At 42.2% G+C, this 24,799-nt stretch overlaps 1 protein-coding gene across 3 annotated transcripts in view; it reads left to right on the forward strand.

Annotated features, from left to right (window-relative positions):
* pds5b (PDS5 cohesin associated factor B) overlaps positions 1–24,799 on the forward strand; it is a 29,279-nt gene that overhangs the window by 2,628 nt on the left and 1,852 nt on the right. For all 3 annotated transcript variants that reach the window (XM_069720242.1, XM_069720258.1, XM_069720250.1), the window contains exons 2-32: positions 5,945–6,072; positions 6,484–6,687; positions 6,982–7,068; positions 9,553–9,650; positions 10,584–10,710; positions 11,273–11,353; positions 11,807–11,947; positions 12,770–12,885; positions 13,355–13,449; positions 13,720–13,865; positions 14,154–14,305; positions 16,037–16,150; positions 16,318–16,399; positions 16,511–16,559; positions 16,747–16,886; positions 17,478–17,593; positions 17,778–17,883; positions 18,387–18,547; positions 18,730–18,853; positions 19,166–19,324; positions 19,534–19,602; positions 19,825–19,961; positions 20,195–20,318; positions 20,571–20,775; positions 21,094–21,208; positions 21,549–21,681; positions 21,798–21,917; positions 22,381–22,443; positions 22,574–22,719; positions 22,897–22,969; positions 24,321–24,751. In XM_069720242.1, coding sequence (XP_069576343.1) covers positions 5,965–6,072; positions 6,484–6,687; positions 6,982–7,068; positions 9,553–9,650; positions 10,584–10,710; positions 11,273–11,353; positions 11,807–11,947; positions 12,770–12,885; positions 13,355–13,449; positions 13,720–13,865; positions 14,154–14,305; positions 16,037–16,150; positions 16,318–16,399; positions 16,511–16,559; positions 16,747–16,886; positions 17,478–17,593; positions 17,778–17,883; positions 18,387–18,547; positions 18,730–18,853; positions 19,166–19,324; positions 19,534–19,602; positions 19,825–19,961; positions 20,195–20,318; positions 20,571–20,775; positions 21,094–21,208; positions 21,549–21,681; positions 21,798–21,917; positions 22,381–22,443; positions 22,574–22,719; positions 22,897–22,969; positions 24,321–24,751 — 4,022 coding nt within the window. In that variant the 5' untranslated portion in view covers positions 5,945–5,964. The remainder of the gene's footprint in view (positions 1–5,944; positions 6,073–6,483; positions 6,688–6,981; positions 7,069–9,552; positions 9,651–10,583; positions 10,711–11,272; positions 11,354–11,806; positions 11,948–12,769; positions 12,886–13,354; positions 13,450–13,719; positions 13,866–14,153; positions 14,306–16,036; positions 16,151–16,317; positions 16,400–16,510; positions 16,560–16,746; positions 16,887–17,477; positions 17,594–17,777; positions 17,884–18,386; positions 18,548–18,729; positions 18,854–19,165; positions 19,325–19,533; positions 19,603–19,824; positions 19,962–20,194; positions 20,319–20,570; positions 20,776–21,093; positions 21,209–21,548; positions 21,682–21,797; positions 21,918–22,380; positions 22,444–22,573; positions 22,720–22,896; positions 22,970–24,320; positions 24,752–24,799) is intronic.

Here is a 24,799-nt window from a genome sequence, read left to right on the forward strand (position 1 = left end):
TGCCAAAGTGGAGAGAGCAGAAGCAGCGGACCGATAGAAAACCCTCCCGAGGGGGGGATACATGTGTTTGACTGTGATAAACCAGTAATGAGTCGTAAGTAGCCAATGTTCAGAGGTTGAGTGTGAGGTAAAGCATGGCCCTTTGTGATTATTTACTGCTGCTTCTTGTGAAATGTTCCCCGGCGGTTGGTACCCACACAGACACCCCAGGTGGAGGGAAAAACCTACTCTGATTGGCTGCCAGAGCTCGCTGTGTGTCAGCGTGGTAGAATGAGAGAGGGATGGACTCAGATTTGGCAGCAGCTGTGGGGTGGAAAAGAAGGTCAGAATCAAGCAATTTGGCAGCCTGCCCGTGTCCAGCGCATGCATTATGCCCTGCATGTGTGTGTCGGTAAAAGCTCAAGTACAGCTGCAGAAAATTGTTTGGTCGTGATTAATAACTCCGTATTCCGCGGCCTGGCTTCTAAATCAAGCGCTTTTGACAGACGGCAGACCTACTGACCCAGACCGTTTATTAATAATCGATCACTCTTCAGCGAAAAAGCGGCATAAATTGTAGCCACAAACAGGCCAGTCGTTGCAGAAGAAAAATTATTTGTCCGTTTATTTACTTTTAATAACTGAAGAAAAGGTAGCGTAACCCCGAATGAGATATCTTGAGTAAGGCAGAAAAATGAACTTCTATGCCGAGCAACCACAAATGCTAGTTCATCCATTTTGTTATTTCAAAAGGGAAAGTAGACAAATTTAAGTGCTGTCCAGTCTGGCGGAAGGACTTTGGGATCAGACTTTCCAATATCTGTCTTTTATTTCGTATCGACTTTCGTCCAGTCTTTCATTCATGATACGTCAGATACTACCCACAACGTTTTGATCTTGCCAGGAGAAAGATGCGCTCCAGCACATCCATGAATAGAATAGAATAGATTTTTTTTTTTGTCATTGTACTCCGAACAATGAAAATCAGCTTAGCGGCTCTTCAAAAGTGTGCAGCGTAAACTTACACCAGTGGATCTCGTGACAGTCTGATACTGCAGAAATAACACAGGAGTCAAAATGTTAGGTCAAGTTTCATGTGGATTATTTCTTTGATTGTGGTCAAATAGGGAAATCTTGATGTTTTTTTTTTTTTTGCGTAACTAGCAGTTCACTCCTAACGATATTTTGATCACTATAGAATGTAATCAAGAAAAGCATCACGTTCTTTCATTGAAAAATCTGGAACCAGCGAATGTTTGACAATTTCTTTTAAAAATGAACTTAAACTAGTTATTTCGAGTTGCCAATTAGATTTTTAACAGACTAATCAGTCAGTCGTATCATTGCAGTTTTAAAGTGAGCTGTATCTACGTGGTTCTGTTGACGAGCCGTATGTGGTGCTTGAACAGATTTCTGTTCTGTTGAAAGTAATGCCTCTGAATCCAAATTTAAACAAGGGTTTTTTATCAAATCACAACTGAAGCTGTGTAATTGTCCCATTGTCTGAAGACAATACAGAACTCCAGGAGCAATTTTTCTTTATATTTTTAACAGAAAAAAAGTGAAACTCCCAAGACTCAACCTTAAGTTGGTTAATAATCTGGAAAAAGGAGGGGCTAGTTATGATTTAAAAAAAAAAAAATAAAATAAACTACCAGCTAGTAAAAGCCATGGAAGATGTTTCTAACCTTCAGTATTGAACCACCAAAAGTAATAAACGCATTGTAACACACTTTCCTAGGAAAAAAAACACCCATGTCCCAGCACACGTTGAGTTTTTGCTGCGATACACCTTCATCGGCTTTTGCAAAGACTAACTGTGCAGCGCCGCTTCGGTTGGACGGCATTTGCTTCTTGTTTTGCATTGGGGACGTCCTCAGCGTGACCTCAGCAGCCAGCCACTCTGTCTGCCAGTATTAGCTGCACATCTGTCATTTTCAAAGAGGGCAGAGTCCGCCTGTTCTCGATATGAGCAGAGGTTTCAATGTACAGCTCTGAACCCGGCTGTCTTTCGTTGGTCGTTGTACTTTGAATGCAAGCTTGGTCACTGGGTGCTTTGTTCTTTGAGAGAGCTGCTCTTACTCGCCTGTTACCAAACAGCTGCTGATTGCGTAGCGACACACCATACCGTTAGCCAAACCAAGTCGCAATGTAGCCCCTCAAGTAGCAATACTTATCAAAGCCACCGACAGCCACCACTGTCTCGTGATACAGGGCAGATAAACGTTCATGCAAGCAGGGACTGCTGTTTACCAACTTTTACAGTTTTACAGCCGAGTCGAGGAGGTCAGAGTTGGCGTCGCCCTCTGCCTCCTCTGAACCCGGCTCGCCGTCGTCGAGGAGCTCCTCGAACAGCGGGGGCACGACGGGGGACTCGGCGTCCGTCGTGTCCGCCCAGCTTTAAATGATTCAGCTAACAAGCCAATGCTCGACGCCTAAGAACTGTTGAGCAGCTGGCCAGCGGGCCCGATCGCACTGAGGGGGCTAATTGTAGGTTCTCACGGGAAGAAAGCGACAATGAGTTGGAAGGTTGGAAGGTGGAGGTCAGGCGCCGGAGGCGAATCCCACCGTGAGACACCGAACCAAGTTTGAAAAAGAACACCGATACACGTGGTATCAGACAATGGTGGCTGGCAGAACGCAATAGTGGCTCCTGGTGAGGAGCATTGAGGGCGTTGCTAATGCAAGACACTCACTCATGTTACTCTGAGAAGGGAGAACCCTGGTTATGTAAAATACCCCAAAGTTTTGAGGCTTGGGGACATGAACACCTCAGCTTATCAATTTCCTGCAGGAAGTCCCTATAGTTACATTACAGTTTCTCAGTGTTTGCTGTGTGTTTCTCTATATGACTCACCAGAAACCTTGATGTGCAGCATAATCATTGCCGCTGGATTAATTAGCCCTCTGATTTCAGCACATATCATGTGCAGTTTCTGGTGGCTGTTTGTAAAATGGATAGTGATTTCATGTTTAAAGATGGAAATGATCATGATGGTTTAATATATATATATATATATATATATATATACAGTGCTTCCGGAAAGTATTCACAGCGCTTCACTTTTTCCACATTTTGTTATATTACAGCCTTATTCCAAAATTGATTAAATTCATTTTTTCCCTCAAAATTCTACACACAAAACCCAATAATGATGTGAAATAATTTTTTTTGAAATTTTTGCAAATCTGTTAAAAATCAAAAATGAAAAAAATCACATGTACTTAAGTATTCACAGCCTTTGCCATTACACTCAAATTCAGTTGATTGGACATGATTTGGAAAGACACACACCGTCTATATAAGGTCCCACAGTTGACAGTGCATGTCAGAGCACAAACCAAGCCATGAAGTCCAAAGAATTGTCTGTAGACCTCCGAGACAGGATTGTATCGAGGCACAGATCTGGGGAAGGGTACAGAAAAATGTCTGCAGCATTGAAGGTCCCAATGAGCACAGTGGCCTCCATCATCCGTAAATGGAAGAAGTTTGGAACCACCAGGACTCTTCCTAGAGTTGGCCGCCCGGCCAAACTGAGCGATCGGGGGAGAAGGGCCTTGGTCAGGGAGGTGACCAAGAACCCGATGGTCACTCTGACAAAGCTCCAGCGTTGCTCTGTGAAGAGAGGAGAACCTTCCAGAAGGACAACCATCTCTGCAGTACTCCACCAAGCAGGCCTGTATGGTAGAGTGACCAGATGGAAGCCACTCCTCAGTAAAAGGCACATGACAGCCCACCTGGAGTTTACCAAAAGGCACCTGAAGGACTCTCAGACCATGAGAAACTAAATTCTCTGGTCTGATGAAACAAAGATTGAACTCTTTGGCCTGAATGCCAAGCGTCATGTTTGGAGGAAACCAGGCACCACTCATCACCTGGCCAACACCATCTCTACGGTGAAGCATGGTGGTGGCAGCATCATGCTGTGGGGATGTTTTTCAGCGGCAGGAACTGGGAGACTAGTCAGGATGGAGGGAGGGAAAGATTAATGCAGCGATGTACAGAGACATCCTTGATGAAAACCTTCTCCAGAACGCTCTGGACCTCAGACTGAGGCGAAGGTTCATCTTCCAACAGGACAATGACCTGAAGCACACAGCCAAGATAACAAAGGAATGGCCTCGGGACAACTCTGAATGTCTTTGAGAGGCCCAGGCAGAGCCCAGACTTGAACCTGATTGAACATCTCTGGAGAGATCTGAAAATGGCTGTGCACCAACGCTCCCCATCCAACCCGATGGAGCTTGAGAGGTCCTGCAAAGAAGAATGGGAGAAACTGCCCAAGAATAGGTGTGCCAAGCTTATAGCATCATGCTCAAAAAGACTTGAGGCTGTAATTTCTGCCAAAGGTGTTTCAACAAAGTATTGAGCAAAGGCTGTGAATACTTATGTACGTGTTATATTTTCGTTCTTTATTTTTAATAGATTTGCAGAAGTTGTAAACAAACTATTTTCACTTTGTCATTATGGGGTATTGTGTGTAGAATTTAGAGGGAAAAAATGAATTTAATCCATTTTGGAATAAGGCTGTAACATAACAAAATGTGTAACAAGTGAAGCGCTGTGAATACTTTCCGGATGCTCTGTGTATATATATATAATATTATACATATAATGTAAAGTTGCTCCTGGTGGTATATGATACAGCCAATTTTTTCACTTTGGATTTTTTATTCTGATGCTCTTGTTGAATTAGGGGGGGGGGGAAACGTGTGGTAGTGTGGTTACAGAGTGTTTCACTTACTAACGATATTTGGCAAAGTACAGACACCTGCTTGCAGAGAGCACATTTACCAGACAACAGGGAACGCTTTCATTTTAGCCAATTGATATTAATTTACTGGGTAATATGTTGAATTAATCAATTAATATAGAGTTTCTTTTTGCATGATGGATATTATATAAATAGATATAACTATTGTGTGAATTTTGTTTTTACAACACGCGTAAAGAGGTTGTTTTCAGTTAAATGTATGGTTGACAATAGCTGCCTGGCATAATGATATGTTTTGAGTCACAACAGTTCTGTAAATTGATGCGGATAGTTTTTGAAATGATCACGAAAAGGGACCAAGACATGAGGCGAGAGGAAAAGCTCTGCTTTGGTTAAGTGTTATTTCTGAAGCTGTAACCGAGGCACATTTTCTGAGGCTATTTCATGGATTGTAGTCTTCTAATATGTTGGTTGCAAAACATCAAACTCTGTTCAGGAAGCTCACATCTCCCTGTTACAGCTCTCAGGGATCACCCTCAAATGAAAGTATTGTTGTATCAAATGCTTTCGATATTTTATGAAGTCCTGCAATCGGGTATAAAATGAATATCTTGAAACATTGCGTGCGCCGCTCGCCATGCAGTCTCTTGTATATTCATAAACGGTGAGTCAGGCTGCAATGTTTTTCTGACCAACAGGGATGTAGGTGAGATGTAGGAGGAAACATAGAGCTATTTTCCCGTTTTTTTTTTTTAAATAGGACAAAAGGCGATGGTAAGGTGAGGTGAGACGGGTAGCTTCAATAACCATTGTTAAAGAGCAGCAAGACCGAGCCGGCCACAAGCGGCACGCCAAAGTGAAAGTCAAAGCACCTTTTTGTGCCATGTGAATACCCTAAATGTGAATTGGGTGTAATGCTCATGGCCGCGGTAAAGAAATGTGGAACACCATAGTAGCAGCGGCTTGCATTGAAAAGTCAGCCCTGCTCTTTGAATGCAGCGATTTCATCCTGGACTTGCCTTGTAGAAAGCGATTACTGTGCTGTGAATTCCTCGCTAAATATTTCAGAGGTTGCCGTGTTGCAGACTTTTTTGGAAGCTTCTAAGTACCATGAAGATTTTCTTTGGGTTCCAAACATTATGCTTTTTTTTGTTGTTGTTTTGTTTGTTTTGTCTGAGATTCAGCAGGTTTTTAAGTCACTGTGTCTGTGCTCTCGGTCGCATCCACGGTGTTGCTTGTCTCCTCTCCAGGCAGTGAAGAGCTAAAGAGGATGGCTCACTCTAAAGCTCGAGCCGCAGACGGGAAGGTGACCTACCCCCCGGGGGTCAAGGAGATCTCTGACAAAATATCCAAAGAGGAAATGGTCCGCAGGCTCAAGGTCAGTGTCTTACTCCTGTTCTGCTGCAGCCATGGCTCCTCTGTTTACTGATTGGGGGGGTTGTCGGCCTTCTAAATATGAAATTGTCACATTGCTGGAGACATTATATGGTTATCACTTCTTTTAAAAAGACATGGTTTTGTTAAGTATTACTTTTGGTAATCAGTAGGAATATTAAAATGTATTTAAAGATATATATTTTTTGTTTAATAATTAGAACCGAAGCATAATTGAAAAATGTATTGTTTATAGGCAGATTGTTGACTTTGCATCGGAGGATTTGTGTAACCTTTTGATCCTCATCGTCTGGGATTCATGACAGTTTTTCTCCTCACTATCTGTTCTACCACACCAACCGCTAACGGGTGACACCTGCTCTCCCCTTTCTGTACACCCCACCCCTTTTTCCAGATGGTCGTGAAGACCTTCATGGACATGGACCAGGACTCTGAGGAAGAGAAAGAGCTGTACCTGAACCTGGCCCTCCACCTGGCCTCCGACTTCTTTCTCAAACATCCAGACAAGGACGTGCGTCTGCTGGTGGCCTGCTGTCTCGCAGACATATTTAGGATTTACGCCCCGGAGGCGCCCTACACCTCTCCAGATAAACTCAAGGTACGATGAAGATGCTGCTCGGTCACATGAACCAAAATACAAAAAAAAATAATGATATCACCCTGCTCCATCAGGATTGTTGCATCTTCTCTGTAGTACTCACTGAACACGGACTGACAACATGTTTTGACATCTTTGCCATGTCTGGAGACGTGACATCACTCGCACCTTTTACAAAGCTTCCAAACACAAGCTGTTTAATAGTCAAACACAAATCGGCAACAAGTCTTATATTTGTCATTTTTGATGCATTGTAGACGAAGCATTCACTGTGTGTTTGTTTCTTGTCTCCAGGACATTTTCATGTTCATCACACGACAGCTCAAAGGACTGGAGGACACGAAGAGCGCGCAGTTCAACAGATACTTCTACTTGCTCGAGGTGAGTTACTGTGTTTGTATGAGTCAGTAGTAGAGTGGGGTTTTAGTCACATTATATTGAATCTGACTGTCTGCGAGTCCTTCGGGAATCCTCGTTATATCTAACTGAATTTGGCTTTGAACACTTCACTGTGAACACTTTCATTTTAACTTTTAAAAAAATGAGTTTCCGTGATAGTCGGTGTCTGTGAAGTTTGCCAAAGTGAAAGCCTGCTTTCTAAATGTATTCTACATTGCAAAAAGAAAGAACAAGGAGAGAAAAGGTTTTATGGAGATTTGCTCATGTTGGACCTGAATCAATGCAGGTATTTTGCCAATCAGGAACCAGCTGTTGGAAGCAAACCCCTCTCGGTGCCTGTGTTTATACGAGAGTTCACATCCTTAACCAGGGAAGTGTTTCATAAAGAAGGCTAAAAAATAGAGCTAAGCCTGTCTCGTAATAAGGTTTATAACGTAGCAGTAAAGGAGTTTGTCTCTAGAGTGCCATTTTTACATTCATGTGTACTTCGCATCATAATGGAGTAACAAACACCACAGCTAGTTCAGAAACCAGTCGTAGTCTAATATGGAGCTGACACTAGTGTTATGTGAACACTTGAAGCCTCCACTGCACATAAACTAAGAATGTACTTTTCTGTAAAGTAGAAATGTCATTGATACGTTTCCATGGTAACTGGAAGTCCAGACTAATTTAGACCTCCTTTATCAAGCAGTTGCCTGAAAAGTATGTATTTCCTTAGTAGTAATCTTTATGAAATACCCCTGTGGACGATGCGAGATTGCTTCGTTGTTGTTGACGTGATTTGTAACAGGCATTTAAAAAATTGACTTTGGCATGTATTATTTGTTTCACTACCTTTTTAGAAGTAATCAACTACAAGTCATTCAGGAAAGAGAAGTCGGTGGTGGCTCTTTTGGACTTTTTTGCTGGTGAAATGATGCTTTAAAAAAAGAATAAAAGGGTACAAATGGCGACAGGGATACTTACTCTCAAGCTGAATGTGGACATTTTAACCAGTGCAGAACTTATTCTTGGTCATGACCCATTGGCCTAATGGTATATTTGGTGAATATTCACATTGCTCGTCGTTTTATGTCACTGATCTAACATTTTCACACCATTTGACATCTGTGCTGTACATACATTCACTGATGTATGTGTATACTCGGGAGCTTATGTAACTGTATTGTATTACGTAACTTATGTGTAAAGAAGGAGAGAAGAAAGCTGGCGTAATAGAATCACATGTACTCTTTCCATAGGAAACACCTTTATATCCGCAGAGGTCTGGCACTTGAGTTTTTTAATCTCCTTCAGGCTGCAGCAGACTCTCTGTCAGAAGTCTGTTAAACACAAAGTCAAATTGGATAATAAAAATGTTATCCATCTTCAAACAATTATCCTAAATCCCATAATATTTTAAGGAAGCTTTTTAAGAATCTCACTCTGATGCGATTCATCACTGTTCTGGTTTGCGTTGCAGTCTTCCTGTTTGTGTGTTGATTTTCTTGCAAAGTGCTTCTGATTAATTTATGGGAGTTCGTACCAAGAAGCTTTTTCCTGATATCAAAGGACAATTTGACTGTAATTGGAAGTGTATGTCTTTTGTTTGCAAGCCAATGTTATTAACAAGGCATACAAATACAGTCTGAGGCAATTGTGAGATGAAAGAAATATTGCAGTTTCAATGATATTAACGGCTTTGCTCACTATAGAACAACAGCGAAAGCCTAATTGTCAGCCACACAGTATGGTGTTTTTTAATTCAACATGAAGTGGAAACGAAGCCACAGTTTGACATGTTTCAAAGAACAGACGTCATAATGAATACAAACAAAGCTCAGTTGCTCTACTTAAACCTGATATGTATTTTTTACAATGACAATGCATCAAATGACCCCATATTTAGTGATGAACCTTCAGAGAATCATCATCTGAATCTGCAACTAGCTGGTGCACATAAATGAGCGTTTAGCTGGTAAAGAGACATATTTTACTTCAGGGGTTGGTAGCGACCAAAAACAAAGCTAAAAGAAGAACAAACACGACTCCTAAATGAATGCTCATTTGGGGGAGGAACAGTTGAGGGTAAAAAAAAAAAAGTCAATTTCTTTTTTCAAAGTCTACAAAACTAGTGCTGCTGAAGTCTTCCTCCTGATTTCTTTGGGTTTTTCACCCTAGCCGTACTTTTGTTGCCCTTTTTTTCATGTGGTTTTTAACACATTACTGCACCATTTTTATCTGAAAAAAATGTTCTGTTCTACAAATGATCAAAAACGTGGGTTGCCACTTAATGACTAAGGAAAAATCTAGTTTCTAAGGCAAGACCAATTGAGAACGCTGGGTTTAAAGGGTCATTGATTACGATTATTATGGAAAGTCAACCGACAAGCAAACATGGCTGTCCTTCACTCCCATTATCACGTTCATCTTTCACCTTCCTCGCTGGCACTAATATCCGGCCTCTTCTCTGTTTTTGTGCAGAACATAGCCTGGGTGAAGTCCTACAATATTTGCTTTGAGCTTGAAGACAGCAACGAGATATTCACCCAGCTTTACAGAACGCTCTTCCAGGTCATCAAGTAAGTCCTTTCCATCAAACCCCCTCCCCCCCCCCTTCCATTTTTATCATGGTGTATTATGTGTGTGTGTGTGCGCACCTAGATTTTATTTTTTCCTCATATCCTCATTGTCTTTTCTGGGCTGCGTCAGTCCTTAATAACAGAGCTGAACTGCTGTGGCTCTAACACCTCAATCTGCCTCTGCTGCTCCATCATGAAACGGCACAGTAGCGGTCTGGTTGTTTCTCTTTGATTGCCCTCTCTTCTTTTTCCTCCTAACCCCCCCCCCTCTCAATTGCACTTTGCTGAATACAACCTTGAGGGCTGAATTCTGCAGTACAGAATTTGGCTCTTTGCCATCGGGAAAAATGTGGCTGTGTGTGCGTGTCAAGGTTGTGCCAGCTCAATGTTTTTTGTTTTTTTTTATTACATAGGCCGAATCTAAAGAGCTTTGTTTACCATTTGAAATATGTGCAGTGAGCCAGAAGGAGTCAGTGAATGCATTCCTCATGTTTGTGTGTAAGTGACACTTCCAGTGAATGGGACGTAATGAGACTAGTAATGCCTGGTAGCGTCGAGGACGGCAGTCGCTGAGATACAAATCTAGTTAATGAGGTTTACCTCCCGCTGTAATGCAGACCATTATGAGTGAATACATTTCCCCTGTCTGTAATCAGTGCATCTCCACAGCTACAGGGCCTGTTTGTGTGAAGTTTGTTTTCAAAATGAGTGATCCAGCAACTACCCTGAGAAAAACACAAATGCCTGCAGCCTTCAACTAAATCGGAGCCATGGTGCAATAAAGCAATCATAGAGTTTTGTGCCAAATGGGTGAAGCAAACACTCCAAAAATTTGCAAAGAAGTATTTGTTATTTTGGTTGAAACCCAGTCACTTTGAACTTGTGCAAAGATGCCCTATTTGATCTTTGACCTGTGGTGCCTTGTTTCCCTAGCAACGGCCACAACCAGAAAGTGCACATGCATATGGTGGACCTGATGAGTTCCATTATCTGCGAGGGAGACACTGTATCGCAGGAGCTGTTGGACACTGTGTTGGTCAACCTGGTGCCAGCACACAAGGTATGTGCACAACATGTGGAGGCGTGTGCACTTGACCTGCACAAGCACAACAAAAGGCAGCACACAGTGTGTGTGTGTGTGTGTGTGTGTGTGTGTGTGTGTGTGTGTGTGTGTGTGTGTGTGTGTGTGTGTGTGTGTGTGTGTGTGTGTGTGTGTGTGTGTGTAAATGGTTGAATGAGAGGTTTTTTTGGATGAATATAAATGCAGCCATTTACATTCAGATACAAGACGCATAGTAACAGCATGCAAGGTGAAACAAGTAGAAACTGTACAGTAAGGGACAACCTGAAGTCAGTTGATGTTGTTAGTAGACTAAGGCCAATATCATTTTACATACCCTGTAATTCAGTGAGACCCCTGCAGGTGAGACGAGGTAAAGCAGTTTCAGAGAAACATGTGGACATCTGTGCCTGCTACAAGTATCCTAATGGCATTCTTCATAGTGACAAACAAGAAATGATGACGTACACCCTAATATTTTAAAATGGTTTTTTTTTTCTTCTTCTTTGAGCTGCTGTTTGATTCACCAGTTGTTGTTGTTGTTTTTTTTCTGTCTGTCCAGAATTTGAATAAACAAGCCTATGACCTGGCCAAAGCTCTGCTGAAGAGGACTGCTCAAGCAATTGAACCTTACATCACCAATGTAAGATTGAATCTTTGACCTACTCTTGTGTACTGTGTGTCTCTAGACTGTCATGTAGCTTATAATGTTTGTATCATGTAACCCAATGGGAAGAGCAAGATATTATGACCCCTGCCAGTATGTTTACAACTGGAGGACCCAGATCCATGCAGAGCAGAGGGGTCCTTTGGCAAAACACTGAATTCTTGCAAGCTCCAGAAAAGCTGTTCTGTACCTGACCTTTTGACCTCAAAAGTAACCACAGAGGAAGAGCAATAAATAAGATCACAATGTCAGGAGACAATTCTGTTATCTTTGTTGCACATCTTTCCTCTCTCCAAACAGTGAATGTAAACTGAGCATCTGTCTGTACATCTGAAAAAGGAGCCACGTGTCTGAAAAATCAAGCTTGAGTTGCAGGATCTCGGAGGATATCATCAATAACATTTACTGCTCTGCCTCTGTCTTCTTCAGTTCTTCAACCAGGTGCTGATGCTGGGAAAGACCTCAGTCAGCGATCTGTCTGAACATGTTTTCGACCTCATCTTGGAGCTCTACAACATAGACAGCCACCTGCTGCTCTCAGTGTTGCCGCAGCTGGAATTTAAACTTAAGGTATAGAAAAACAGCCATTGTTTTATTTTGAACATTTAGTCACTGAACGCCTGTGTGGACTTTCAAACGTACTGTCTGCTCGTTGTGCTTAAATGGCGTAGTTGTTTTGTGCAATATACCTCAGTGCACTTTATCAGGACGTTTGACAGAAGGACATTTTGTTGTCGATGCAGCAGCAATGACTATGTTGATATTGATATTCTAAGTCTATCCACACTCCAGACCACCAACCTGAATTCTCTGACCCATTACCCACAGAATTGCACATGTTCACTTTCTCTGCAGGTTTGTTGATTCATATTAGAAAGATAAAGCAGTCAGCCAGTCAGCATAATGTTGCCTCTGCAGTGTCTCATAAAGGCGTCCTGCTGATGGATAACGCTCATTAACTGTTCAGAGGGAGTGTAGATCACTGCTGTCTCCTCAAAATAATAGCTGCGATAAAATCTGTCTGCCACAGACTTCTCTCTCTCTCTCTCTCTCTCTCTCTCTCTCTCTCTCTCTCTCTCTCTCTCTCTCATGCTCACCCTCGCTCTACTCATCCTTATCTCTACTTGTTTTTCTTCTCTCCCGTACTGCTCTTCTTCTTTCATCCTTCGCCCCTTCCCGTCGCCTACCTCGTCTTCCTTTGTCTCTGCTGTTTCTTCTTTTTCGTGGCTCATTCCGAGACAAGATTGATACCAAAGAAAACTGCTGCCATTGTGTGTAATGAAAATGGTGATGTAGTTGATCAATGGTTTGGCGTGTCTGTCCAATCGACACAGCCAAATTTGGCGCATCATTTCTTCCTCTGTCTCTCTCTCCTTGCCCGTGTCTCTGCAGAGTAATGATAATGATGAGAGGCTGCAGGTGGTGAAGCTGCTGGCTAAGATGTTTGGAGCCAAGGACTCCGAGTTGGCTGCGCAGAACAAGCCACTTTGGCAGTGTTACCTGGGCCGGTGAGTTTCAGTGATGTGGCCCGGGCAGCCACACAGCCTTAAAGCCTGAAAGCTGTTGGAGAACCCCATTTGATACTTTCAGAGGGGTTCAAATGAGTACAGATCTACTACTGTTGGCTCAATCTTGGATTAATATTAAACAGGGTTGGTGTTTGTTGTAACATCCTCACTTTGCTAAGAAAAAAATAGGTTTAGTTCAACTCTTAACAGTCAGTGTCTTTGAAACTATCATGAAATATTTGCTTGACAGCATAAAAGAGGTTTTGTGAGATTTACCTTTCTGGTTTGTGTCTTTGTTGCATTTTTAACTCTTTAAAATTTCACTTCCTGGATGCAGTATGTGCACACAGCAGACACATGCTGAGTTGTTTATGTATTTGCCTTTGTTACCTTGTGTGTATGTTTGCCACCTATTTAGAGTTGCTGACAGTAACACCCCTTTTTCTTCTTCTCCTTTTTACCCAAAAAGGTTTAATGACATCCATGTGCCCATCAGACTGGAGTGTGTTAAGTTCGCCAGTCATTGTCTCATGAACCACCCAGACCTGGCCAAAGACCTCACAGGTAAATAACTGACTTCACTGAAACATGCTTTTATGTGGTGGGAAATATATCAGCATGAAACCCATTGCCATTAGTGATTATTTGTTTTGCTGCTATATGAAGGAGATGCCACCAGACGGAAAATCCTCCTAATAAGTTACAAGATTATTGTTGATCCTTTTGAAGTATGAACTTTAGATGAAATCAGAAGCGATTGTCTTGTATTTTCATTGTGTTAGAGCTGGCCGGTCCTCTCACATCCCACTCATTTGTTCCTGTTTTCTTTCCCAGAATACTTGAGGGTCAGATCACATGACCCAGAGGAGGCCATCCGCCATGATGTCATTGTCTCTATAGTAACCGCTGCCAAGAAAGACCTGTCTCTAGTCAATGATGCATTACTGAATTTTGTGAAGGAGAGGACCTTGGACAAAAGAGTAAGTTCAGTTCAGCCAACTGTCTGATCATAAAGGACTGCAACATGTTTGGCTATCAATAGCTTTGGTTCAGTGTTTTTTTTTTTTAAAAAAATACATTGTCACAAATTTGTCAAAGTTTTTAATTTTCTAATTGAGCAAATGTCCTGCCATGACCGGTGTTGATAAAGTTTATATCCGCCAGCCTTTACTGTATGACACTTTTTCTTATGAGGTTCCCATAAAATTCTTTTTTTTTAACAACTATTTTGTATGACCAGAAATTTCTTCTTTCTTATATACCATCAGTGGCGTGTACGTAAGGAAGCTATGATGGGCCTGGCATCAATCTACAGGAAGTACTCACTGCAGGGAGAAGGAGGGAGGGAGGCCTCTAAACAGATTTCCTGGATCAAAGACAAGCTGCTTCATATCTACTACCAGAACAGCATTGATGACAGGTTTGTGTGCATGTTTTACTCCATAACTATATTAACAATGTAAGACCTTCATGAATCTCAATGAAGCATTTAATACCCGGGAGTAAGTGTTTAAAAGGTAGAGCATTTCAAACCAATTCCCTTGAAGATGCTGATTTGACTCTGTGACTTCTTTGAATCAATTGCTCCTCTTTTACTTAGTCACAGCTTTTTGTGAGAGTGCTGAGCAAAACACTGCTGCTGGCAATGTAGCTGAGATTTCAGTATTTAATTTAGTTTGATGAATTTGTCTTGTTCCGTAGAAAACCCGCTGAATGTAGATAATGATGCCACTTTTGGGGTAATTCACAGCATTAAATTTGACAACGTGCCAAACACTTCGCCGGTCTTGAATCATGTTTTTAAATTGGCTCTTCAGAATTGAGAGAGCAAAGTTTCTCCAGACTTTAACTATTTGTCACTGCAGTTTGTCACACGTGGGGAAGGGGGGGGGTGTCACACTTGTTTTTATAAGCAAGTTGATATGTCTGACTTGTTTCTGTTATTTTTTGAGCAGTCAGACAGCACACTGCAGCATTTGATTACTTCACTTTGACAGAGGAAAAAAAAAATGGGGTGTTTGTTTCTCCACCTACGCATGCTCAGCATGAAGAGCCTGCAGCACCTTTCAGCCAATCTACACAAGTGACGTTTTGCAGAATTGACTTTGAACAAACCCCTATTATGCAACAAACTGATATCTTCCAATATTTTTTTTGTTAAAGTATGAAAAACAACAACAAAAAACAACATGAAACATTATGGTCTCCGATGTAACAGTGTATGTGGGTGTAGTTATACCCTTTAAATCACTCTACTGCAGTGGAGCTGCTCAGTTGCCAACAGGAAAGTCTGTGTAGTAGCAGGCAGTTCCTGTGTGACTGTCTGTTATTGTATGAAAGTAAAGCAGGGCAGCATTGAATTTGTACTGCTTGTTCAGTAAATTGTCCCTCGGCATCCAAAAATGTCCCCTTTTTATTATTATGACGGGTGTTTTTATTATGGCAGCTCTTCACTTTCGTGCTTATGCCTGGACTGATGCAATTGTTTTAATTTCACAGGGACATTCAACAAGGAACTCATAATTTTTTTGTTTTTGCCAAACTTTTTTTTTAAAGGGGCATTTTGTCTCAAGCGGTTGTATTCATTCGTATTAAGCAAGAATTGAATTATATAGCAACTGTCAAAACTAGTGTTGGAGCGTGCATTTTTACTTGGCTAACAACAGAAAAAAAAAAATCCCAAAAGATAGTTTGATAATATTTTTGTTTGTAAATAAATAAATAAAAATGATAAGCGGTCACATAAGACGACCATTAATATAGATTGTGGGATAAGCGACAAAAGAATAGACCGCAAAGGCAGCGTTCCCTCTAATCTTAAATCTAGACCCAGAAACAGCCGGCAGGTTCTTGTCTAAGGAGCTCAGGCTGCACAGGTTGTTGGGGAAGAGCAGCTCTGAACCTGGCCATAAAGAGCCTTAAAAGCAATCATTAAAATCAACCCTCCAGCAGATCAGTAGCCAGTGTAGTGATGCTGTAAGTGGTGGGATGTGATTTATTTTCAAGGTTTTATTTCAAACTGTAGCAGCTCAATTCTGCATTAGCTGAAATCGAGTAGTTAATGACGCCAAAGTTCTTTGGCTCAGAACACTAAAGAGGAAAAGCGAATTATTTTGACTTAAATCATTTTTTTCCCCCTCTGTCTGCACAGGTTGCTGGTGGAGCGGGTCTTTGCCCAATACATGGTCCCTCACAACCTGGAAACCTCTGAGAGAATGAAGTGTCTTTACTACCTGTATGCCACACTGGACACGAATGCTGTCAAGTAAGTATTTCTTAATGTAAATTTTAGGAGGCGCATTTGATGATCTGAGAAACGTAGACATGTATATTGGAGTTCTGATAACTTGTTGGAGGAAATGTCAAGAAGGAACGTTTGTGTTTTCTTCCTGCATTACAACGGTTCCCTCTCATCATTCGTTTCCCTTGCAGGGCTCTGAATGAGATGTGGAAGTGTCAGAATCTGTTGAGACACCATGTCAAAGACCTGCTGGACCTGGTCAAAAAACCCAAGGTAACTCAAAATGACACACACAACACTTTGAAGACAGGCTGACAGATGAATATACCCTTGTGCCATGTTTCTAAACTGTTTGTCTCTGTTTTGTTCATGTGTTTGTTGTAGTCTGAAGCATCCAGCAAGGCTGTGTTTGCCAAAGTCATGGTGATCACAAGTAAGGGATCTCTCTTAAATCAGTTCAACAAACTGCATTTCTTTCAGAGAAGTTACTCTCACGGTTTGCATTATTAACTTGGATCTTATCGTTGCATTTGTAAGGGAGAAATGAACTAAACTGCCAGCAACACTGCTGTTATTTCAGATAGTTTCCATATTGACACGAGCTTTCTGTGTGTCCACAGGGAACTTGCCAGACCCGGGCAAGGCTCAGGACTTTGTGAAGAAGTTGGCTCAGGTCCTGGATGATGACGAGCGAATCAGAGATCAGTTGGAAACCTTGGTCAGCCCCTCCTGCTCCTGCAAGCAGGCTGAAGTGTGTGTGGTGAGTATTGACGTTTCTGTCTGAGATCATTGCATTGAAATGCTGTCATCCCCCCACTGGCTTTGGTTTTATTTGAATTGAGACCCTTTAATGTCACAGTAGTTGACATTTTCTCAAATGTCTCAAGTTGACATGTGGTTTTGTATTAGAGCACTCGAAAATAAAACCGCAACTTCATTTCTTAAAGTTTTCAGTCTAGGTTTGTTTACTTTTGGGCATAATGTCAGAATTTTGAGTTAGAAAGGCGGTTTTGGTCATCGTTTTCCTCTTTTGAGTAATCGCTTACTTGAAGTGTATGTATTCCATCTATATTTCATTATATCTTTTGAATTAACAAATCCTCAGACTTTGTAGACTTCAACAGTGGTGGTAAACTGTTTAATGGTTTCGTTGTTTGAAGTATGAAATTCAGGATTTGAGTCCATCGGGTAACGTATCAATTGAAGTTGTTATGGTTCAACAGAACTAAAAGGACCAGAACATTACTAAGAATATTACAGAGTCTAACAAGTACAGGTGTGAAATGGAAGTTTGTCTGCATTACAGTGTCATTATTTAAGTTTTTTTTTTTTTAATTGTTTATCATTTCAGCGAGACATCACTAAAAAGCTTGGCAGCCCTAAACAGCCCAGCAATCCATTCCTGGAAATGGTCAAGTTCCTGCTGGAGAGGATTGCTCCCGTACACATCGACACGGAGTCCATCAGGTAGTGTGTGTGTGTGTGTGTGTGTGTGTGTGTGTGTGTGTGTGTGTGTGTGTGTGTGTGTGTGTGTGTGTGTGTGTGTGTGTGTGTGTGTGTGTGTGTGTCTGTCATCCGGTGATATTCGATTCTAATGTGAAGTAATTAACGCTGTTTATCTCTCCCTTCCCTCTCTCCCACCATCTCTCAGTGCTTTGATAAAACAGGTAAACAAATCCATAGATGGAACGGCTGATGATGAGGAGGAGGGCGTTCCTACTGAAGAGGCCATCAGAGCAGGACTGGAACTGCTGAAGGTGAAAACCAGAAAGAAACCCAAATGTATCTGCATCTATCTGCAAATTGTGATGATGAATGTTATATTGGCGCACCATGTACCAAAAACACGATGAATGGCGGATTAATTCTAAATTATAGGCTCTCCACTCGGTGTGTTCTGCTTCTGGGGAGTTTGAGTCAATTGCTGCCTGCAAGACTAGTAATCAAAGAATTAAATACACTGTTATGCTTTGTTCTTGTTGAGTGAAATTGTGGAATGACGAACAGGGAACAAATGAACATTCAGTGATGGATAATGTCCCTCCTGTGGTCATGCCTTGCATGTGGGGCTGGCAGCGGCAGTCATTATTATTATGACACAAACACAGCACTTTATTAATGCTGATGTAAAAAGATTCTCGCGCCTTTTCCAGGTCGAGAGTTTGCTTAAAATATATTCAAGACTTTTTTTTTCATGAGGATTTTAGTCATGGAAAGATTACACGAACGTGCTGTTTAACACGTTTTTCATCCCACACAGGTTCTGTCGTTCACACACCCGGTGTCGTTCCACTCGGCAGAGACGTTTGAGTCTCTGTTGGGCTGTCTGAAAATGGACGACGAGAAGGTGGCTGAAGCTGCGCTGCAGATCTTCAAGAACACAGGCAGCAAGATGGAAGAAAGTTTCCCTCACATCAAATCGTACGTTTCATTCCCAGACTAATGCTTTTATTCATTTTCAAGCTTACAGCAACATATACGCAGTCACACTCTGTTCGTCAACCATGCATAGAAATCGCTTTTGTGCTTTATATTGTGGATTAATACACCGCCTGTGTATTTGTGCTGCTTTTTAATGGTGTTCTCCTGCCTGCTCCCCCAAGCGTTTTACTGCCGGTACTGCAGGCCAAAGCGAAGAGAGGCCCTCCACGCCAGGCCAAGTATGCCATCCACTGCATCAACACCATGTTCACCAACAGAGACACACACTTTGCCCAGATCTTTGAGGTCAGTCAGCCCATCTCTTTGGTTCCACACAAATGAAAACACGGTTTACCTTTTGTTGTGTTATTTCAGTTGAACTGACCGTTTCCCACTTCAGATTCGAATAGAAATGTGCTTTAAATATTTAGAAAATGGAGGAAAAAAACCACTAAGTCAAGTGCATCCTGAAAGGGAAACATTGATGTATAGAATTTTCTCAGGACCCTAAATTCCTGAACAATTTTGCAGCTATAATGTCCATGTTTTTGCCCACCGGTCGATCTGCACATCTAACCTTGAATAAAACAGTCAGTGAAATGTTCTGTGTTTCTCCAGCCCCTTCACAAAGGCCTGGACCCTGCTAACCTGGAGCAGCTCATCACTCCTTTGACTACCCTGGGTCACCTGGCCCAGCTCGCCCCAGAACAGTTTGCTGCACCGCTCAAATCTCTCGTCGCCAACTTCATTGTGAAGGACCTGCTCATGAATGACAGGGTACACGCATCATTTATAAAGATGCACATCACGTATACCAGACTCGTGTTTAGAGCCAGTGCACCTTTTTGTCAATCAGCAAATGTCAACTCTTCTTGTAGTACCTAAAATGTATAGAAAATGTATGCTTGGGGGAAACCGTGAAATGCTGCCCTGAAGACCAGTAATGTTGTGCAAGTAAGCTTACAGAAACATTGTGTTGTCTGTAGATCCCGGGCAAGAAGACAACCAAACTCTGGGTTCCTGATGAGGAAGTGTCCCCAGAGACTCTGGCCAAGGTCAGTATCTCTTTAAAAGTCTGTTCAGTCTACACTGCTGTGTTTTTATCCGTTTGTTTAATCTGAAAAATACTCTCAATAAATATCATATTATAATCTTACTCTATCCATTTACCATAACGCATAAAAGCTAAGATGCATTATTCTGAATATTGTAACTCTTTTGATGCACTTTTACAGCTCTTAAAATGCGTTTTGATCCCTCCAACCTCCTCTGTTCAGATCCAGGGCATAAAGTTGATGGTGAGGTGGTTACTTGGAGTGAAGAACAACCAGAGCAAATCAGGCAACTCCACCTTGAGGATGCTGACTGCTATTCTACACAGTGATGGAGACCTAACTGAGCAGGGCAGGATGGGGTAAATAGAAAAACCTATACTTATCAAGCAAATCTATGGTCCTGTGTGTCTCTTTGGCCTCGTGAGCAGCTCAAAGAAAGCTTCGCCTTCAGATTATAATCATGTAATTTTCAGTCAAGCGCTTGATTTTAATGGGTTTTGTGGACCTGGGGGGGATGCTGGGCTTTTTATTGTAAATAAAAGAAATCCTTGTTTACTCCCATCTGCTCTGCCTTCTTCACCTCATCCCCCAGTAAACCAGACATGTCCCGGCTGCGGCTGGCAGCAGCATGCGCCCTGCTGAAGCTGGCACAGGAGCCCTGCTATCACGAAATCATCACACTGGAGCAGTATCAGCTGTGTGCTCTCGTCATCAACGTAAGAACCGCCACGGGTTCCCTCGCTTCACACAGATCTCTTTCTGCTTTTATAATTCGGTCTTTATTTTGTTTTGAAATAAAGCTCAACTGTTGGTATCATTTTTCTCTGCGACGCCCATCTGCCTTCCACTTCTGTGTTGCTGTTTGCTGCCCCCTCTTTCCCCACATTTTCCTCCTTCTTTCATCACTTGCCTCCTCTTTTCTAATCATCGGTTCTGTTCTCTTTGCGTTCTTCCGCTTTGCTCTGCAGGACGAGTGCTACCAGGTGCGACAGTGTTTTTCCCAGAAGCTTCATCGCGGCCTGTGTCGCCTCCGTCTGCCGCTGGAATACATGGCGGTGTTCGCTTTGTGCGCCAAGGACCCTGTTAAGGAGCGGAGGGCTCACGCTCGCCAGTGCCTGGTGAAAAACGTCAACATACGCAGAGAGTACCTCAAGCAGCATGCTGCCATAAGCGGTAATAAAGCTGGATTTAAAAAAAAAAAAAATCTGATCATATCATAGGAAATCTCCACATTTATTTTACTGCAGGATTTAATTTTTCTCAGGAGCAGCAACAAAAGGTCCTCCAGCATTTTATAAACTTCTACAGTGTATTTATTTTATTTTATTTTTTTAAACCTGAAAATTTGAGGGCTAATATTTGAAAAATAAGTGATTTGACTGAAGATGAAACATCTTTGCCGTCAGTGCACCTCGGTGTAAAGAGAGCAGTCGTTAGCACTGTTGTCATGAGCTGGTATCCGTGTAATAATAACACCGTTTGTACCAACAGACAAGCTGTTCTCTCTGCTGCCGGAGTACGTGGTGCCCTACACCATCCACCTCCTGGCACATGACCCAGACTACGTCAAAGTACAGGACATTGAGCAACTCAAAGAAATTAAAGAGTAAGTCAAGTGTGTTGAAGCCTTTAAAGGAGGGGGGGGGCGGAGGGGGGATTTTCCATCAGTTCTCCATTATTTTTGAATATTAAAACCTTTTGTTTGTGTTTGTCATTTTAGAAGCAAAGCAGCTACAGTATGTTGGCTATAGAGACTCTTAAGTGCTCAACTTTCTCTTGGAGAATTCTCAATGCTTGTATATTTTTATTATTGCCATTACTCATTAGTTGCATCTGCAGTTGCCAATGTTTTTTAAAGTCTATGTCCAAGAACATAAAAGGAAAATGTTGCACAATTATGGCTTAAATTCTAAATCTTGTGCTGATGTCAAACTTCCCTTCCTCAGGGCTCTGTGGTTTGTCCTTGAGATTATCATGGCCAAGAATGAGAACAACAGTCACGCCTTCATAAGAAAGATGGTGGAAAATATGAAACAGACAAAAGATGCCCAGGCCCCCACCGATCCCAAAACCAACGAGGTACGCATTAAATGTGCCACTTCAAATACACCGAGTGTATAATATACGGACGGTGTGTAACTGACTCATCCGCAATATCATCCTGCTGACTAGACGTCTGTGTCTTCCCTGTACAGAAACTCTACACAGTGTGTGATGTCGCCATGCACATCATCATGTCTAAGAGCACCACCTACAGCCTGGAGTCCCCAAAAGACCCGGTGCTGCCCTCGCGCTTCTTCACCAAACCAGACAAGGTGGGTGCCTGCACCCCACAGCATTTTTCCAAAATTTTATGAAATATTTTGTCCACAGCCCTGCAGTTGATCTATTTTTCTTATTTATTTGTATTTATTGCAAATCAGATCTGTAAACCACTTTCTTTGCTTTGACTCATAATGTACAATGTATAATGACGCATCAACAACAAGGTTTTTCAGCCAGATGCTAATGTATTCACACCTTTTGGAAAATTCACATTAAAAAATGTTAATTAAAAGACAAACAAAGATAACTTGTATTTTCCAGGTTGTGGTAGCAGGTAGTGACCTTATTGTCCGCAACTCAGATATTATATAAACATGGGCTTGTTTCAAGAGGAATGATCACAATAGCTGCCACATTTGAATTAATGGGCCTGTTTGGCAATAGCTTAGCTTTCCTACATAATCCTCAGCTTGCGTTTCTGCTCTCTTGACATAACACGACTCTCCGTTTCAGAATTTCAGCAACACGAAAAATTACCTCCCGCCAGAGATGAAAGTTTTCTTCACTCCTGGAAAGGTAAGGCTGATCAAAACCTCTAAAATGGTCGCGTCGGCCGTCATTCATCCCATTTCTGTGTTTTGTTGAGTGGAACTTGTGTCCAGCTCAACTTGTGTCATCTCTCTCTCTCTCTCTCTCTCTCCTCCAGCCCAAGTCAGCCAACGTTTTGGGTGCCGTGAACAAGCCGCTGTCGACGGCAGGCAAACAGCTCCAGAGTAAAGCTTCTCGTATGGAGACCGCCAGTAACGAAGACCCCTCGTCCAACCCCGGCTCCCCACAGCGGAGCAAAACCAGGTAGAGCAAATGCAACGCACCCAAGAAAACTCGTGTGTAAACTTAATGTCAGCAAGCCTCCGTCCTGCTGAAGTGTTTTTAAGACGGCGAATGCTTCATCACGTCCCTCGTTATTATTCTGTGATATTAACGTGGAATGATGTGAAATATTAACAATGAATCATTGCTGCTTTTCAGGCTTGACAGCACAGAGATGGATCACAGTGAAAATGAGGACATCAGCCTAAAGAGAGCAGACAGTGTTGACAAGGTACTCAAACTTCTGTATATGCTGATCCACGACTGTTATAATGTAGCAACAGAGCTTCAGCACAGTCTTATTTGTGTGTTGAACCACAGAGGTAGAATGAACAATCCGCTTGGTCATCATACGCACAAATCTACAGTTTGTGTTGTGTATAGAAATTCAATAATCATCCTGAAAATATCTAATTTATTGAGTTACTTGTTTAAAACTGTTGGATCGTGTTGTCTCGGCAGATCCTCCCGCTGCAACCCTCTTCAAAATGAAAATTCAGATTGATATTGGACAAACTTATTTTTAGGAACTGAAGCTTTAGCACCTGCTGCACAGGATATACAGGGGGAAATATCAAGAGCTTCTGTAAACAGTGTGATCTTAAAGTATTATAAATAATAAAAACGTCGGGTCTTTATTATGACTGCACAAATAAACAACATTATTTGAAATGACACAGTATCTCGCAGCAAATGGGGGAAAAAAAAGGTATGTTGCTGTGATCCAGGTGAGAGCTGCCCGTCATAAATCCTTGGGTCTCTATGTTTTGATACTACTAAGCAAGCACCAGCTGGACTTAAGTCAGGGCAGGATTAGCAAGTACACATTGTGTAAACTATCATTGATAACAGCCTTTACACCTGCTGCTTACATAATTTAGCTTTTGTTTTGTTCTAAATCTGTGTAGCAATAAAGTCAAAAATAAAAGGATCTTCTATTAGAAAGTATAAGTTGTAAATACATTTAATTTGTTTTACAGGAATGTTCTAATACTTTGAATACTTGTTTCTCACATTCATCGACTTGGATGTTTGTTTTTTGTTTTTTGGGGGGGGAGGTGGGGGTTTCATTTAAGTTTATCCTCACAGGAGGCAAAACTGTTCAAAGGAAAATGTGCTGGATTGGAAAAACAGAAAATATTAACATTTTGAATAGATAAAAGGGTTGCGTCTTCACACAGGTCACAGCAGGAAGCCTATCATCAGCTCAGTAGGCCTGTAGTGGTTAAGGTGCATGCGACATATACCCGAAATGTCCACCGTTTGACTCCTGGCAGGATCTCTGCTGCAGTTCTTACCAACTCGCTCTCTTCCTACGTTGCCTTTCTGTTTCTACTCCGTTCAAACAAAAGAGAAAACTGTCAACGTGGAGATGTGATCCGAGCCGCCAGAAGAACACCGCAAGAACTCCAGGCTTTAGAGAGGAGATCATTCTTTGTATTACACCTGTGGAAGAAGAAATGACGCGTATATACATGTCCAGAGAAAAGTTAAATGTGAACAGTTTGCAAAGCAATTCAAGTTTAGCGTTTAATATTTAAGCGATTTCCAATTTTATTGACGTATGTTTGTTGTTTTTACAGGATATCGAAAAGCCCCGCGGTCGCAAGCGGGGCGTGACCTCCGGTGACGACCAGGAGAGCAAACCAAAGCGTGGACGCAAGAAGGCGGCAGCCAACACGCCTGCAGCAGCCGAGCCCGAGGACCAGTGGGACGAGGACACCCGGCCGGAGGACGAACAGAACAGCCCGCCGAAAAAAGGACGCAGGGGCCGACCACCGAAGTCTGCCACTCCCAATCAGGACACACCTTCCAAGGGGAGGAGGGGGCGAAAGAAGGCAGCTCCTCCGCCAGAGGAGGAAGAGGAGGAGGAGGAGGAAGAAGAAGAGAGGGTAGAGGAGGAGGCGGCGGCGGCGGCAGAGGTTGAAGACGAAGAGGACGACGGGAGCAGTGAAAATATGGAGGCGAAGCCGAAGGGAGGAAGGCAAACCAGAGCGCCGCGGCGGTCACAGGGGTAAGAAACGGAGAAAGTATGACGTAACGGCGTCAGGACATGTGGGCT

This window comes from Brachyistius frenatus, unplaced genomic scaffold, assembly GCF_029030835.1.
Source record: "Brachyistius frenatus isolate BFR_SWC_R1_liver_20210118 unplaced genomic scaffold, ASM2903083v1 Contig_5, whole genome shotgun sequence".
NCBI classification, from domain to species: domain Eukaryota; kingdom Metazoa; phylum Chordata; class Actinopteri; family Embiotocidae; genus Brachyistius; species Brachyistius frenatus.